Genomic DNA, 18475 nt, shown 5'->3' on the forward strand with positions numbered 1-18475 from the left:
CTCTCAGAAATAATTTAAGCATGGACATATTTTTTTCCTCTTTTTATACAAATCCTTGTACACCATGAATACTGTTTTTCACTTTGCTTTTATCACAAAACAGTTTATCTTGGAGATATTTCCAAAGTTAGACATAAAAAGCTTTCTCATTTTTATGGCAATTGTGTAGAACTTCCATAATTTATTAACTGGTCCCCTACTGATAAGCACTAAACTTAGCATCAGTATAAACATTCCTGTAGAGAACACCCTTATACACATGTGACTTTGTGTTTCCTTCATTCTACAAATATTTATCGAGTACCTACTCTGTGCTATGCAGTGTTCTAAATTCTGGAAACATAGCAGTGAACTTACATACCCCAGTCTCAAAGAGCTTGCATTCAAATTGGGAACACAGCAAACAAATAAGGAAACAGATACAGATAAAGGGTTAAGGGCGGTAAGTGTTGAGATGAAAATTCACGATCTCCACGAACAGAGGAAAGGTAGGTTCTGGCTTTATGAGCGGAGATCCCTGCCTCACTTAGCACCATCCACGCAAACGCCCAAGACCCACAGGGTAGCAGGATGCAGGGGGCTTGTGACCCAGGCATGAGACTGTTGAGGACTCAGAGCAAGATGTTATTCCCACTGTCTGTCTGGGGCAGAGAATGAGTCCTGTTGATGTTTGTTTTTCCCATCTCATACCCAAAGCCAGTGTTTTTCTACCTTTTCTTTTATTATTACTACCTGCAAACTCCCACCCCAAGGAGCTTTTTAAAAGATAGTCTTTGGGCTTCCCTGGTGGCTCAGTGGTTGAGAGTCCGCCTGCCGATGCAGGGGACACGGGTTCGTGCCCTGGTCCGGGAAGATCCCACATGCCGTGGAGCGGCTGGGCCCGTGAGCCATGGCCGCTGAGCCTGCGCGTCCGGAGCCTGTGCTCCTCAACGGGAGAGGCCACAACAGTGAGAGGCCCGCGTACCGCAAAAAAAATAAATAAATAAAAATAAAAGATAGTCTTTTCCTAATAACTTTCTCCGTGAAATTTTAATACCACAGATATTCTCTATATCAGTTTACATACTGTGACCCTTTGGAAAGCCACAAACTGTTGCCATTAATCGTATTTATTATTAATTAAATATTATAGCTATTATATTATCAATAATTATCTAATAATGTAATTATAAATTATGCATTATATATTACTGTTATTAATTAAATATAATGTTTGATTATTATTGATAATTAAATATTAATGTTATTGATATTATATTCACCCCACACCCTAAGACCCAGTGCCCTCGACCTCCCAGAACGTAGGCTGTGCATCACGGCCCTCTCACTGTTGGCCGGCCTGCCAGCCCGGCTGTTTCTCTGCGTGGGTGGTGGTGAGATTGCAAAGATGGAATGTCTTGGTAGGAAACTCTTTGTCTGAAATAAAAAAGAAAGAGATGGTTGTTTCTGACCCGAGCCGTCTGGTGGTATGCATTGGAAAACTGCCCTCGTGTGTCACATTGGTGGTCAGGGAGGGCAAGACGTGGAGTGACTTGGAGCTGCAGGAAGCCTCAGATGAGAACCACGGGACAGGACCAGGGAGGAGTTCAGGGCTGGAGGGCAGGTCTCCCCGCCCTGCCCCTCTGCCCCCACACTGCCTTATTCGTATTTAACATCCCGTAGGATTTTTAAGGTAATAAACACTTCCCAGGTGTCAGGGAGCACAGCAGCACTTTCCCCGTGCATTAACTCGTTGCATCTTCACAGCAGCCACCCACGACAGGTTCTAGTAGCCTCGCTTTAGAGCTGTGGTTAAGAGGGTCACGCACAGAGCCTGTTAAGTGTCAGCGTTGCTTCCTCTCACACCACCTTCTCCCTCTGCCTGACCTCATCATGCGGTAGAGCTGGCTGCGTACTGACTGCGTCTGCCCCTGGGCCGCCAGCTCTCTGTAGGCAGGCCGTGTTGTATACATCATCGCACCCCGTCCCAGGCCCTGGCACAGCGGGTGTCACAGAATAGGTACTTTGTAAATGAGCAATGGAAGAGTGGTTGGAAGGGTGGACGGCCTGATAAATGAATACGCTCACACATGAATAAAATTCCCTCTCGAATGAGGGGACCCGCCAGCCTCTCCATCTGTAACCAGTGCTGCGGGTCCCTGCGGTCTCGGTTCCACGCTGCTGAAACTGGTTTCGCCAAGATGCCAGGGCTCCCCCTGAAGACGGACTGCATAGCGCTTCTCAGCCCTTGTTTTCCTGACTCTTTCCACACTGGCCCGTCCCTCCCTTGGTTTCCCTGCCACCCTGCTCCCCAGCTGGGTACATTCCTTCCCCCTCTCTCTGTAGACTGCTCTTCGCACCACCCTAAAATCAAGGAGACCCAGGCCACCGCCCCGGAACAGTGAAAAAAAACCCTGCTCCGGCTGTAGATTGCACTTCCTAAATAGCTTTCCTTTTAACGGAACTTCGCACCAAGGATACAGTTGCGAGCAGGACCGTCGAGGTCTCTGCCCTCGTTTCGTCGAGCTTGTGTGTGGGTGAGGTGCCCGTGCTCAGTCAGCATCGGCTGGTTTTGCTGTTCCACGTGCACCTTCTTTTTCTAACCGTCTCCCATCTTTGTTTGCTTTTCAGCTCCAGGGCCTGAGCCACAATGTGATCTTCACCTTGGATTCCTTGTTGAAAGGAGACCTAAAGGGAGTCAAAGGAGTGAGTGTTGAGAAATTTGATTTTCAGTTTAGCTTGAAAGGGTTGCCTTCTTTCTCTCCTAAGATCCCAGTGGTACTCATGTCTGAAAGGCGCTCTGAACGTTTTCAGCATAAAAAATGCTGTTGGAAAATGATCATTAGAAAAAAACACACCGCTTCACATAGCACTATTGCCCGAGAGACAAGATGAGACACTCAGGAAGACCGGGGCGGCGGGGGGCGTCTTCGCTGAGTCCGGGCTCCCCCCGGAGGACCCGTGGACCCACCTCTCAGAACCACTGGGTCGTGACTGGGAACGCACACCGTCCCACTCTCTTAGCTTCTCGGGTGTAGTAAGTTGTGTGATGTGCCTGAAAGTGTCCTGTGTGAAGTTTCAAGTGTCCTATAAAGGAGAGCATTTCTGCTAAGATGTTACTGGAAGATTATACACCTTTAAGCAAAAGTACTTTCAACCTCAGTTTTATTTTCTCTTTTTTAAGGATCTCAAGAAGCCATTTGACAAAGCTTGGAAAGATTATGAGACAAAGTTGTAAGTGTTTTTTTGTTTGGTTGCTTGGTTTATTTGTTGTGAGTATTCTAAGAAAAAGAATAACTACCAGAAGGACAGAGCCCTGAACTAATAGCTTTGGGACAAAACACCGTTGAGTCCATCCTCGTAAGGGCTGAGAGGCTGGGTGTTCTGACCTGATTAGAAGTGCCGACACCTCCCGTGCTAGTCGTGTCTGGAGCGAGATATACTTTCACTGTCGGGTATTTGGGCATCCATGGCCGATGGCCGAATTGTCAAGCTGTAGGTCTGTGACTGTTGCAGCTTTTCTTTTGTTATAGTTAGCACATAACTGTAGACCATTTACACATTTCAGGATAGCACGGCAACTGGGCAGTACAAATAATACCCAGCGCTTGTGACATCTGTCTGCCCACCAGGGCCTATGCAAAGTGCTTTACATGCATGACCTCCTCACAGCAACCCTCTCCGTGGGCACCTTGCACTGTCTGTTTATGGCTTAGGAAACTGAAGCTTAGAAAGGCTGAGGGGCCTGCAGAAGGTCCTAAGGCTAATAAATGTCGGGCTGGTGTCCCCTCCGGTCTGTGTAACCCCAGAGCCGGAGCCGTGTGGCATGACGGCAGTCAGAGGCCCACATGCTGGGGTTATCGTGCGGGATGACAGGGAGGCCGCACGTGAGGTCTTGTCGTGGGCCTGGCTCATCCTCGTGCGGTGCCGGTCCTACCACATCCCTTTGTGATTATTGCTCTGAGGCATTTGTAACCAGGCTGTGGAGTGGGGTGGGAGGAGAAATGTATTTAAAAACATTTAATAAAAGTCTTAGCTATAAACTTGGACAAGTACAAACATGAGAGAATAAAAGCATTTCTGTAGGCAGCAATAACAGCAGAGTGAGAACACAAGCCAAAGAAAAACAAACTCAGGACTAAGTTATGCCCGCCCGTCATGTTCCTTCTCAAGCGCCTGTAGCTTCCTGCTGTCTTCCCACCCACACCAGTGGAGAGAGAGCCGAGGTTTGTTCTCCTTCTGGTAAAATCCCCGCCTTCACACCCATTTAACCTCCAAGGTGGTGTGATGAAAAGAGTTGCTTAGGTATGGCACGAGGGTATTACAGTGAATCCCAGCCAGGTCTGTAGGTTTTCCATTGGGTTGATGGCTTGATTTTCCACTGTGTTTGTATGTAGACAAGGATATTGGCTTTCTTTGGGGTTTGATATCCTACCCCACAATTTAAAACAAGATTTGAAGGCTAAATCAGTCTTTGCTTTCACAACTAGAAATTATAGGCTCTTTCTGAAATTAGAAGTCTGCTTTCAAATTAAATGGATTTTCAGAAAAAGGGCTGTGACCCCTGGTGTTAATACCAAAGTATCATCTGTCATAGCCAAGCATTAGCCTCGGGTACCATAGGTTTTATGTGGTCCCTCCCTCTTATTTCCCTGGTTGCTTCCCAACTGAAGAACATTTTCATAGCATTCCAAATTATAGATTAGGATTTCTTCTAAATCCTTATTTTGTACAATCCAGTGCCAGGTGGTTGAATGATTAAAACGTTACTGTGGTATGAAAACAGCCTAAGTTTAGAGAAATAATGGAAATTACGTTTGACTAATTTACATGCATGCCTACAAAGACCCATTATATACTTTGTCTTGAATTAACTCTTAAATCTCAATCTATTGATAATCAAGATATGCCTCAGACCTCCAACCTTCTGATTCTTTTTCATGGTAAGGTGCCTTACTCTAGAAAAAGTAAACTGTCAAAATTACTTGATGCCAACCAAAATATAAGAGAACTTATATGAATCCATTCATGTGTGAGATCAGAGTTAAAATGTAGGAAGTCTCCTTGGTGAAGATCCATGCAATGTGTTGGTTCTCTTTGAACTTAGATTTTCACTTTTGATCGATGCTATCTACCTAAGAGTTCCTGCCTCCTAACTCTGGTAATTAAGAAATAATCAAGTGGCTCCCATTAAAGGAAAGACATGAGTGTGGTGTTTTTGTTTTTAATGATGGCACCTGCTTTCATTACAGTACAAAAATTGAGAAGGAGAAAAGGGAGCACGCCAAACAGCACGGGATGATCCGCACGGAGATCACCGGAGCTGAGATCGCGGAAGAGATGGAGAAGGAGAGGCGCCTCTTTCAGCTCCAGATGTGCGAAGTAAGAGCAGACTTCTCAGCCCTTTGCCTAGAATTTGATTAACTGTCGTCCTTCCTGCTAGTCAGCGGTCTTTATGCTTAAATGCAGGCTGTGTTTGATGATTAGAGGAGGGGACTGTTTCTCAAGGACTCTAATCTCCACTTTTCTCCAAGCCTTTTGGGATCCGCCGTTTCACTGTTGTCTCATATTTTGAGCCTGGGTCCTATGGGGCTCTTTAAGCCAAAACAGGATTCTTTGGTGAGAACTTTACTATTGCTTGTGAGTGAGTGTGGAAAAACAATTTTGGTGAAGGGGTAACACTGGTGAACATTAAGTTTTACTGGTACAGATGTACAGCATGTTGCTTTTTTTTAACCATGTGTCCAAGTTTGAATGAAAACTTGAAGTAGTGATTAAAGTCTGAGCTCATGAAAAAAATAAATGCAACAAAAAGCATGTTGCCTTAGACTTAGAGCAGTGGTTCTCAAACAGGGTTCCCATTGGCATTCCTTGACCTAGAGACCAGCCCATTCTGATGCAGAGTAATGGAATTCCTTTTGCAGTTTTCCGAAGATATTAAAGGGGATAGAATTTTCTCATTTTCAAGTTTTTCTTCCCTAATTTTTTTTTTTGTTTATTTCTCCCCACCCCCACCCCCATTATTACCCTTTGGCTCCTTGAACTTGTCTGGTTGTGAACACTTCCATGCAGTAAAACAAGTGAACAAGAAACAAACAATATCAGGGCTTCCCTGGTGGCGCAGTGGTTGAGAGTCTGCCTGCCGATGCAGGGGACACGGGTTCGTGCCCCAGTCTGGGAAGATCCCACGTGCCGCGGAGCGTCTGGGCCCGTGAGCCATGGCCGCTGAGCCTGCGCGTCCAGAGCCTTTGCTCCGCAACGGGAGAGGCCACAACAGTGAGAGGCCCGCGTACCACAAAAAAAAAACAACAACAATATCAACAGAAAATCTTGGCCAGTTGTGAAAATCAGAGCCAGTAGTGTTTAGTGCATAAACTAATAATGCATTATTATTTTTTTTTCTTTCACTTTTTAGTAGCAAAAGTGCTTTCCAATTCACCTCTTTGGTCTGGAAGTTTTAGTATCTTACAAGCGTATCCCTTAAAGAGAATGCCATTTGTCTTTCAATCCATCTTTCAGGTTTTGACCACGTGAACTATGAGTTTGAGATCCACTGCACACCCGGGGGGAGATAATCAATTATTCCAGAATGTTTTGCTGTGCTTGATTTCTGCTTGTCTAGTAAACTAATCTTAAGCATCTATAAAATGCTAACACGCTGATCAGTTTGCTTGGTACACTTGTGACTGTGTCAAATCAACATTCCCTAAATTAAGCTCACACTGTCTGGCGGCAGCTGAGCCTCAGTAACTCACACTGATTAACGACTGGTAACCTGATCAACGCACAATTCTGTTTTATTTCCGCAGTATCTCATTAAAGTTAACGAAATCAAGACCAAAAAGGGTGTGGATCTGCTGCAGAATCTGATAAAGTATTATCACGCACAGTGCAAGTAAGTGGACTCTTGCAGTCAGGATTATTAGCCCAAGTAAGGGCCCCTTCACTTCGTTGGTTTTCTTAATTCTTTCCTTTCTGGTCTCCATTTGGTCCCTGTATATAGTTGTGTCATGACCTTCCACGGCCAAAGGATAAGAAATGGTTTTGTCTTCCATCTTCAGCAGTTTCTATAAATCGTTCACTCAAATGAGGGTGACTATTTGGCTCCTCTAAACACTGTCTTACAAATGCTAACTTGGGCCTTGACAGCCTGTGGAGCTGTGGTCACAAATGCGCTTGACTGTCATTTCGTCCCTAAAGAGGCCTTTCTAGGAACTCCCTGCCCCGCTTACTTGGCATTTTACCTATCATTGGGTCATTTGTACCACATATTCCTACTTGGGATTGTTTTTGTTTTGTTTTTTTCATCATCCAAGTGAAGTGAAATTAAATACTTTGGACATTAGCAATACTTGGTATTTATACTTGGATTCCTGTGTAGTTGCTGGTGTATTTTGAGAGACATCCATCGTTCTACACCGGCACCATCTTTGCTTATGTTGCAGGGCTACCTTTTTATTATGTTTGACATTCTCTGTCACCACATTTGCTTATTTTACTTCTTGCTCACTTACTGGGTTAGCTTTCATTGGTTTTATTGTAGAGTTTTTGTCTGAAAATGTGCTGGTTACCATTCATGTCTGTATTGAATCAGTGGAAGTTACAGAGAATAGAGTGCAAGGACTTTCCAAAGTGGTCCAGACAGCTCTCATAGTTATTTATAAGTAGAATACTGTAAAGGTCATTAGGACTAGGTAAAATGCTTACTCTCCAAGAAGTTAAAATTTATAATTTCCTTTGGTCATCTCTCTTATTCTTTTTGATAATGTTGTATCTAGGAGGATCTTCATGCTGAATGGAAACATTCAAGGGGGCTAGCATTAATGTGATGGGAAAAGCACCAGGCTTGAGTCAGGCAGATAGACGAGTTCAAATCCTGGCTTTGCGGCCGGGTAACCACGTGACCTTTGTCAGGTGCATCTCTAAACCTCAGTATCCTCATCTGTCAGGTGGGGTTAAGGTTCATAGTAGACCCACCTTGGGTTTTGCGAAGATGTGAGAATTAAGTGAGATAATGCATAGGGACTGTCTCACCCAATGCCTGCTGCGTTGTGCCTGTTTGCTGCTGGGATGGTTCTAAGTGGCACTAAAAATCATTCATTCACATATTTTATTATACAGGATTGTTTCTCTTCAGGAAGATCAAACTTTTAATGATCAACTTTTTATTTACATAACTTTGATTTTACTTTTTTCCTCTTTTCAAAGTAAATTCCGCCTTGTATAAAACTTTCAGATATGTATAAAAGTAATTATAGTGAAGTAGAAATAGTTTCACATTTATAATTTTGCCTGTGGAAGCCTCATACTGAAGACCTGGAGTAACCTTTGCCTTCATAGTATAGCAGGGTGCTTATGAAACTCTGAAATGTGTGGTGGTGGTCCCTGATTTTAGATTAGAGTGGAATTTTTCATCTTTCATCAGTTTCAGTTTTCCTAGAAACAGATCATTCTTTGAAACTTTTACAGAAATAAGTGAATCTCTTTGTCTTCTCAATTACTACAACACTTGAGCAGCAAGTCTGATTTCACCTGATTTTAGAAATCTCTTTTGATTTCAAAATCTCTAAGTCATAGAGGAGGATTTAACCTACACAGACATGAGTTTTCCAAAAAATAAGATGTTTTGTAAACTAGAGATATATTAGCCTTTGTTGGTAAAGGTGAAAAGAAGAGCATCCTCCCTTGATTCTTGGCTTTTTCCCTTTCCACAAATATTTATTACTCTCTTAACAGAGACCAGGTACTTTTCTAGGTTCTGGGGTTCAGAGGTGAAACAAGGCTTCTGCCCATGGGAATTAACTGTCTGGTACCGGAAGTACGTCAGGTCCATCAATAATCATAATGGGGCTGGAAAGTGATAACACAGGGCATCAAGAGGAGGAGAGACTTCTGGCCATGGAGTCTACAGAGGGCTCCTTAAGGGAGGTTGTGGCACTTGGAATTGGACTTGGAGGATGGCTGGCATTCAGGCACTGGAATCTGGTAGAAGCATCTACCCTAGGGCAGAGAAAGAGCAGCAGAAGGAAACCCTACACGCTGAGAACTTCCTTGCAGGGAGAGGGATTCAAAGACATCCCGTAGTAGAACTGGATTATCATGTAATTCAACCCCAGCTGCCCCAGGTTGAGCCGCAAGGATGCCATCACAGCGAGAAACCAGTGTACCTTTCTTCTGAGGACTACTCTTATACTTTCCTACTTCAGTCAGTCTCTCCAGACTCTTTATAGATGTGTAGTGGACCTGTGAAGCATCCTCTACTTAGATTTAAAAAGAGACATTTCATATTCTGAGAACTTATTCCAGTCCCCAAAATGATTTTCAATACATAGTAGTCAGGTGGAGCTCAAGAATGAATTTGCTCCAGTAATCTCTCGTGTACTCATAGTACCTCAGCGGGGATACAGCTGCTGCTACAGCGGAAAAATAGGGGGCGCAGGAGAGAAGAGCTTTTGTCACCCGTTCAGCTCAGCCCACCTGTTACTCCTCACTCTCAGACATGAACACTGTCCGTAACATGCTGCTCTCAAAACAAACACATTATTCTACTGCTCACCCGCTCCTTTTACTACTCGGTGAGTATCATTATGGTCTGCAGACTCGAGAGCACTTACAGACATTACTTTACCATCCTTCATCTCACAGATAATAACAGCTAGCATTTATCAAGAGCAGCCAGGAAATTGTAGCTCAGAAAAGATCAGTAACCTGCCCAAGGTCACCGTCATTCATTTAAAAGATGCTCAATAAATACGTGTCAAAACAGACAAAACAGAAGAAACCAAGGAATAAAAGAAAATGGACTTCGAAGGTAAAAGCTTCTGTGAGTGAAAGGACACTGTCAAGGAAGTGAGAGGACAACCCACAGAAGGGGAGAAAATATTCGCAAATCATTTATCTGATAAGGGTGTAGTGTCCAGAATATATAAAGAACTCTTACAGCTCAACAACAAAGAGATAAACAACTCAATTTAAAAACGGTACTGATGGGGCCTCCCTGGTGGCGCAGTGGTTGAGAGTCCGCCTGCCGATGCAGGGGATACGGGTTCGTGCCCCGGTCTGGGAGGATCCCATATGCCGCGGAGCGGCTGGGCCCGTGAGCCATGGCCGCTGGGCCTGCGCATCCGGAGCCTGTGCTCCGCAACGGGAGGGGCCACAACAGTGAGAGGCCCGCGTACCGCAAAAAGAAAAAAAAAAAAAAAAAAAAAAAACGGTACTGATGAACCTAGTGGCAGCGCAGAAATAAAGACACAGACGTAGAGAACGGACTTGAGGACACAGCGGGGGAAGGGGAAGCTGGGACGAAGTGAGAGAGTGGCATGGACATATATTCACTACCAAATGTAAAATGGATAGCTAGTGGGAAGCAGCCGCATAGCATAGGGAGATCAGCTCGGTGCTTTGTGACCACCTAGAGGGGTGGGATAAGGAGGGTGGGGGGGAGGCTCAATAGGGAGGGGATATGGGGATATATGTATACATATAGCTGATTCACTTTGTTGTACAGTGGAAACTAACACAACGTTGAAAAGCAATTATACTCCAATAAAGATATTTTTTAAAAAAGGGAATGAAGCATTGATACACGCTACAACGTGGATTAGTATTTAAAACATTATTCTAAACAACAGAGATTTATCATATAACACAGGGAACTATATCCAATGTCTTGTAATAACCCATAACGGAAAAGAATCAGAAAAAAGATTTTATATGTATATGTATAACTGAATCACTTTGCTGTACATGTGAAAGTAACACAATATTGTAAATCAACTATACTTCAGTTTTTTTTTAAGTTTTTGTAAGTGAAAGGAGCCAGAGCAAAAGATTGATTACATATGGTATGATTTCATTTAAGTGAATGTCCAGAAGAGGCAAGTCCTTTGAGACAGAAAGCAGATTGTTGTTTGCTGGCGGATAGAAGAAGAGCGAAATTAGGAGTCACTGCTAACGGGCACAATGTATCTTTTTGGTCTGGTGGAAATGTCCTGGAATTAGATAGTGGTTGCACAACACAGTGCATATACTAAAAACTACTGAACTGTACACTTTAAAATGGTGAATTTTATGTTACATGAATTTTGTCTTTTTTTTTAATAAAAAATACAACAGAACAAAACAAAGATTCTTAGATTCTTAATTAGTACTTACACTACCCTTGTGCGTTCCAGTTTCTTAAATACCACAGGACATACACAGAGTGGATCTGGGAGAAAATGTCCCTGTTACCTAGACAGCTGGAAGTCAGCACCTGACTTAGTCCAAGCCTGAAGCTTGGAAATCAGTTTTTCATAAGGGGTTGATGGTTGAATTGTTAAGAGCTTACTTTTTTTAAAATTTGCTTTAGAGTTTAATTTGTTTTATAAAACCATACTCTCTGCTGTTCCAGGTCATCCTAACTTCTTTTTTTAAATTTATTTATTTATTTATTTATTTTATTTATTTTTGGCCGCGTTGGGTCTTCGTTGCTGTGCACGGGCTTTCTCTAGTTGCGGTGAGCAGGGGCTACTCTTCATTGCAGTGCGCGGGCTTCTCATTGCGGTGGCTTCTCTTGTTGCAGAGCACAGGCTCTAGGCACGTGGGCTTCAATAGTTGCGGCTCATGGGCTCAGTAGTTGTGGCTCACGGGCTCTAGAGCGCAGGCTCAGTAGTTGGGGCCCATGCAGGCTTAGTTGCTCTGCGGCATGTGGGATCTTCCTGGACCAGGGCTCAAACTCGTGTCCCCTGTATTGGCAGGCGGATTCTTAGCCACTGTGCCACCAAGGAAGCCCCCTAACTTCTTTTGAAAAGAATATAATGCTCTCTGAATCTTTCAGCTTTTGGCCAAGTAATACCTCTTCCTAAGCCAAGCAGAACATGTGATAAAGGGGTATCAGGGAGACTTTCTGGTCTTTCTTTTAAATTAAAAGCAGGACGAATATAGTGTTTTCCTTCCCCGTCATTGCTGAGAGTGACTTAAGAAGGAAGTGACGTACGTAGCAACTCTCTCAGGATGGAGAAGGTTCTTGTTTATTCTAAGGAGGATGTGTCCTGCCTGATGGTGGGTGACAGTGTCACACACTCCTGAGCTTGCTTTCTGCAGCTGGGAGGTGTGTTCCAGCTCGTCAGTGTAAATGTGAGTGTCACTCCACCCATCTGTTGGCAGCTTAGCTTTTTCTGGCACCCAATGTCATTAAAATATGGTCATATTTCTTTCAAGCTGCTTCTTTAAAAAGTGAACCAGTCCTGCTGTGTCCCTAAGGTGAGAGAAATGATGAAGCCCATCTCGCTGGCCAGTGGCCGGCATGTATTGAGCTGCTTCTCTGTGCCTAGCATTTTAAAAACATTATCCAGTGCTCACAAGAACTCTCCAAGGTCCATGCGATTCTCTCTATTTCCTGTATAAGGACACTGCGGCACAGGGCTCCAGAGATTACGCAGTTATTCAGTGGGAGAGCCAGGATTTGGACCCAGATCAGTCTTGCTTTTTAATTACCTTTGCTCTAGAGATCGGAAAACTTATACCCAAATCCCAGCTCTGCACTCAGTGACTAGATGACCCTAGACAACCCACTTGACCTCTCTGGGCCCGTTTTCCTTATCTGTCTTACAGGTTAATAATAATTACCTTTTTTTGTTAGACTGTAATGAGACCTTTAAAAAGGGGTATTCCGTGAATTATGTAGGCATCATGCTGAGTGACTGGCACAGAGTAAATACTCAGTTACATGCTAGCTACCATTGTTATTACTGCATCATCGCCTGTTTTCCAAATTATTTCAGTAATTTACGGAGAAATTGGCCAAGGGACAAGTGGGATGTCATGAGGTAATTTCCCCTTTCGTCGGCGAAGCATCCACGTTCAGGTTGTCATAAGTCATCAGAGCTGACAGCTGTGCTTCCCTTTTCAGTGAACAGAGCACGTTTATCTGTAGTAGCTTATCTGATGCCTGTGGAAGCTAGAAAATGTCCACATTTGGAGATAAGCACGCCCGTAGTCAGACAAGGTTAGTGACCTGCCCGAGGTTATACATACGGCCAGGTTTAGAGCCAAAATACGGTTTAGAGCCAAAATACGGTATGCTTTTGACTCCTAAGCCCACGCACTTCCACTGAACCAGAACCAGCTCAAAGAGAGGGAGGAAGGGAACAGAGAAGCGGGTGCCCCCAGTGGAAGGTTGTGGCTTTGAGTCCCGGCCAGCCAGTAGGTGGGAGAATCAAGCCATGGGTGGGGGCCAGGGGCTCCCCAGAGGGACGGTGCGGTTGGCAGCCTGTTGGCCTTTGTGGTGTCACTTAAGGACTGGCAGGTGTGTTGTTGCCCTGCCGTCCCCCAGCCCCCCTCCTGCTTCCCACCCAACGCTAGACGTTGGCCCTAAAATAACCATCTGAGAGGGGCTCCACTCAGCCTTGTCCTCCCAGGCTAAGTGTTGATTTTTAAATTTTGTCCTGCCTGAGTAACATATGATCTTTTTTTAGAAACTATTTAGAAAATGGAGTTAATAAAAAAGAGGGGGGGGGAACATAATCTCACTCAGAAGATTACTGGATTTACATATATGATTTGTTTACAAAAATGGATCATACCATAGATTAAAATAATTCTTCATTGCACTGAGTTTTCTTGTAATGTTTGGAAGAATTTAACTATAGGCAAATCGACTTTTTGGGTCTTTCTTCAGCCTTTTAATTGTTAGGAATTTGCCCCCCTTCCAGTTTGCTTTCACTGCTGGTAGAGAACTTCCCATTTTTATCAACACCATCTCAAACTAAAACAGTGCCCTCTTTCTCCATCAAGTGTATGTTTTAAATTATTTATTTACTTTATTATTTATTTTTGGCTGTGTTGGGTCTTCGTTTCTGTGCGAGGGCTTTCTCTAGTTGCGGGGAGCGGGGGCCTCTCAACTGTCGTGGCCTCTCTTGTTGCGGAGCACAAGCCCCAGATGCGCAGGCTCAGTAGTCGTGGCTCACGGGCCCAGTTGCTCCGTGGCATGTGGGATCTTCCCGGACCAGGGCTCGAACCCGTGTCCCCTGCATTGGCAGGCGGAATCTCAACCACTGCGCCACCAGAGAAGCCCTCAAATGTATGTTTTATAACATGGCTTGCATGCTGTTCAGATCTGTTTGCTTATTCTTGATGTCGAGCAGCACGGTCCAATAGAACTTTCTGAAATGACAGAAGTGTTGATATTCTTCGTTGTCTCACATGGTACCCACCAGCCACGCTTGGCTACTGAGCACTTGAAATGTGACTGGTGAGACTTCATGAACTGGATTTTAAATTTACTTAATTTTAAGTGAATTGGCTGCATGTGGCTAGTGGCAAACACTGTATTGGAAAACACAGATGTAGAGCATTCTCATTTAAACTCACTTTTTTTTTTTTTAATGTGATGATTAAATTCCTTTCATGTTGAAAGTGAAAATGAAACACCTTTACAAAAATATCTTCGAAGAATCTGTATCCCTCTGAGAAAGAAGTAACTCCTTCCATGGTAAACCTCTGCGGCTCCAGGGAAGAAAAGCAACATTTACTGAGCACATCCTAACTGCCCAGCACCTTGCTGAGTCATTTTGTGTGTCTTGTCTGTATTATTCATCCCATTTAATACCAGTAACACGGGCAGAAGTTTAGTGACTTGCCAGCGTCCCATAGCTGGTAAGTCCCAGAGCCCAGCCTAGGCCATCATCATCTCATCCCAATGCCCTTGTTTTTCCTGTTGTAAGAAGTCCTGACAGCATCCATCAAGTGTTCTACTTTCAAGCCCTTTCTCCAGAAATTAAGTGCAGCATCAGAGATTAAAATTAGTTTTGCTGTGGTTAACTTTTTAGCCCTACTTCTGTGTCCTTGGCAGACACTCCTTCCTGGATGTAGAAGATGCTGGTTCAGGTTAGTGCTTTTAGATGATCTGCTTTGTGCAGAACATGGTCAGCTGCTCTAGGGTTGCCACTTAGGCCTGGACACAAGCAAGTGCTCAAAGATGCCATCCCCTTGACTAGAAAGGCTGGGGAAAGCTGCCTGGGGAGGTAGCAGCTGAGCTGAGCCAGGATAGAATGAGAGAGTTTGGTAGGCACGTGATAGTGGGGAAGGGCATTTCAGGCAAAGGGAACAGCATATGCGAAGGCTGGGGGAGCAACTGGAAATAATGGAGCATGGCGGGAGGCCCGAGTTTTTAAGGGGAAAATGGTAGGAGATAAAAACTAGAAAGATATTCAGGGGCCAGAACATAGAAGTTATTCAGTTTTGTACCAAGAAGTTCAACTTTCATCCCTAAAGGCAGTGATGAAAACCTGAATGTTAACAGATGAGAATTTACATGTAGCTTGATTACATGAAACCCTTATTTCAGTAAGGGTTCTCTGCCAAAGGTGTGAACCTTAAAAAACTTTGGAACTTGTAGAATTTCACTAATCACTTTGAAGGCCAGTTCTGACAAGGATGTATTGTTACCACTGAGTGTACATATTAAGCTGTAAAGATATACATGGATCCCAAAATGTGCCCTCAAAATTCTTAGTCGTGCTTCATTCTTCCCTTCTAAGTGAGCATCTGCTGCTCTGTGCTGGGCCCACTATGATGTGGGGATGAGAGACCGTCCTCGTCCTCAAGGACCTCTTCCTTTCCTGGGGAGAGAGCAGCGCAGGTAACGTGCATTAAGAAATAATCTGGGGCTTCCCTGGTGGCGCAGTAGTTGAGAGTCCACCTACCGATGCAGGGGACACGGGTTCGTGCCCCGGTCCGGGAAGATCCCACATGCCGCGGAGCAGCTGGGCCTGTGAGCCATGGCCGCTGAGCCTGCGCGTCCAGAGCCTGTGCTCCGCAACAGGAGAGGCCACAACGGTGAGAGGCCCGCGTACAGCAAAAAAAAAGAGAGAAATAATCTGCCGCAGAGGTTAAAGAAGCTTCCAGCAGGGTAGAGGACATTCTGAACACAGACACAAACGGGGCTCCTGAGTGGAAGCACTCAGACAAGAAATCGCGTTGCTTGGTAGTGAGAGCAGGGGTGTCGGCACCTGGACCTGATCCCACTCTGACACTTAGTAGTTGCGTCAGCAGCTTGGGCAAGTTCCGCCCTCGCTCTGGGCCTCAGCTCCTCCTTCGCGATGGAGGAGAGACTTGAGGTGCTTATGCACTCGTTCGGGTTGCTGTGAGGGTGTGGATGAAATGAGGCGTCAGGTGATGGTCACTCAGCAGATGTCAGTGCTCGTTGCCAGTTCAGGGTGAGATGACACCCCCTTCTTAACGTGTGTGGTAGGAGAGCGCTTTGCGAATCCGTCGTCCGTACCACTCATTCAGCATCCTGTGTTTCAAGTGTGTAGGGACCCAGGGATCTTTTGGAAACTGGAAGAACCCTTGCTGACTGTCCTCCGGCCTTTATTTCTCTAGTTAGTATCCAGTCGGACTTCATGATATTCCACTGGCAAACGTGTCTCTCTGTCTCTTTCAAATTCACATATGGCACAACCAAGAAGAATTGTTCTGTGTATGACTCAGTGGGTTGGAGATGTAGCTGTTATCTGCAGTGTCCATGTGACACCTGCTAGCACATGTCAAATTGTGCCTGTAGTTTGTTTATTGGTACATCTTTATAACATACTGAAATTAGTTTTTTAAGTGTTTCGTATAGATATATGGGTAGAGAGTAAATACGTATCTATGAAAATTTTCAGATTTTTCAGGTAATTATGGTTCATTTCTCTTTTCACACTGCTGATAAATCTCTGATGTTTTCCATTGTAGTTTCTTTCAAGATGGCTTGAAGACAGCTGATAAATTGAAACAGTACATTGAAAAACTGGCTGCTGATTTATATAATGTAAGTTCTTTATAAAATATCTGCACTTTAACTTGCTTTTATAGATAAATATCAGTAAATCTGAAATCTGTATTAGAAGAGCATTAAGGAAAAAAGAAGACAAGGTGAAGTGATGTGTCAGCATAAATCTAGGGCCAGTAAATGTTTTTTTGTGGTTTGTTTTGTTTTGTTTTTCTGGTTTAACTCAGAGACATCATCACTTGTCAGATATTCCAGAGTAGTTTCTGGGACATAGGTGGAGCAGGGCAGGGAGTAGATGGATAGCCATTGGTTCTGAATGGCTCTCCGTGCTGGGTTCAGTAGCATCACATATGAGTGCCCTTTGGTCAGCAGTTGCAGAAGGAAATTTTTATCCTGGAAGGAAAAAAATTAAGTGACTGTCTCTGAGGAAGCAGGTTTATGAATTTTTTTTTTTTTGCTTGCTTGCTTGTTTGTTTTATATTTCCTCTCCTTTTTTCCCCTACTATCTAGGTTTTGCTTTTAGAATAGGAAAATCTAGAGGAAAACTTTTTTGAGAAAAAAAACTAATTGCATATGAGAAATCTCAAGTTCTTCATGAACCGCTTGGCAGTGAATAATATTAAAAGTATATGTTTTAGGAGTGTAACTATTGATACATGTGTTCAAATAAGGTTTTAGAGTTACACATGATACCTTATATTCTAATAGAACTTTTCTGATTTTTCTTTGAAAAGTTAACATGGTTCAGGTTGCAGTAAGTTCCAAGTGATTAATAAGGAAAGCAGGGGCTTCCCTGGTGGCGCAGTGGTTGAGAGTCCGCCTGCCGACGCAGGGGACACGGGTTCGTGCCCCGGTCCGGGAAGATCCCACATGCTGCAGAGCGGCTGGGCCCATGAGCCATGGCTGCTGAGCCTGCGCATCAGAAGCCTGTGCTCCGCAATGGAAGAGGCCACAACAGTGAGAGGCCTGCGTACCGGAAAAAAAAAAAAGAAAAGCAGCATCAATCCCTTCCCTTCATGTAAACTTTGTAAACTTTCATATATGCATTAGCTCTTGGGATTCTGGTCATTCTTAGGATTGTCTTCTGGCCCATTCAGTCACATCATTATATTGATATTTCCACTGCCACCCTTTGAAATACCAGAAGCAAATAACTCAATGTTATTTCTTAACCTTTGTTTAAAATAGTCCTTCAGAGCTAATTGTCTAGACTAGATGTATTATTTAATAAGAAAGCATGTTGCATTATTCACTAATTTCAAAACTCACTGGTACTTTAAGAAGATGAGAAAATTGTGCCTCTCATCAAAAATGAGACCGTGTGAAAGACTTTAATAAGGAAATCGACTGTATAATTGAATTGTTTGATGAGTAGTATACATTTGGATGAATTAAACTCTGCTCATAAATGTATAAGAGATAAGTGATAGAAGAACTGTTTTTCTCTCATAGATAAAACAGACCCAGGATGAAGAAAAGAAACAGCTGACTGCACTCCGAGACTTAATAAAATCCTCCCTTCAACTTGATCAGAAAGAAGTAGGTGATCTGTGTGTTCCCAGCAGGGCTAACTCTGTAAGCAGGGCTGCTTGTGATAGCCTTTGTGTTTCCTGATCTCCAGAACAAGCATAGTGAGAACTTCCTGCTGGGGGGGTGGGGCGGGGGCAGATGAGACGTAAGACACAGTGCGTACCTATCGTATCAAACACAGTAGGAACGGTCTTTGGGCTCCTGTTCCCT

At 43.9% G+C, this 18475-nt stretch overlaps 1 protein-coding gene across 5 annotated transcripts in view; it reads left to right on the forward strand.

Annotated features, from left to right (window-relative positions):
• ASAP1 (ArfGAP with SH3 domain, ankyrin repeat and PH domain 1) overlaps window positions 1-18475 on the forward strand; it is a 353145-nt gene that overhangs the window by 254005 nt on the left and 80665 nt on the right. For all 5 annotated transcript variants that reach the window (XM_082601310.1, XM_082601307.1, XM_082601309.1 and 2 more), the window contains 6 exons: window positions 2611-2685; window positions 3164-3213; window positions 5232-5361; window positions 6789-6874; window positions 16699-16774; window positions 18188-18274. In XM_082601310.1, coding sequence (XP_082457436.1) covers window positions 2611-2685; window positions 3164-3213; window positions 5232-5361; window positions 6789-6874; window positions 16699-16774; window positions 18188-18274 — 504 coding nt within the window. The remainder of the gene's footprint in view (window positions 1-2610; window positions 2686-3163; window positions 3214-5231; window positions 5362-6788; window positions 6875-16698; window positions 16775-18187; window positions 18275-18475) is intronic.

Source organism: Mesoplodon mirus, assembly GCF_964341445.2.
Source record: "Mesoplodon mirus genome assembly, chromosome: 16".
NCBI classification, from domain to species: domain Eukaryota; kingdom Metazoa; phylum Chordata; class Mammalia; order Artiodactyla; family Ziphiidae; genus Mesoplodon; species Mesoplodon mirus.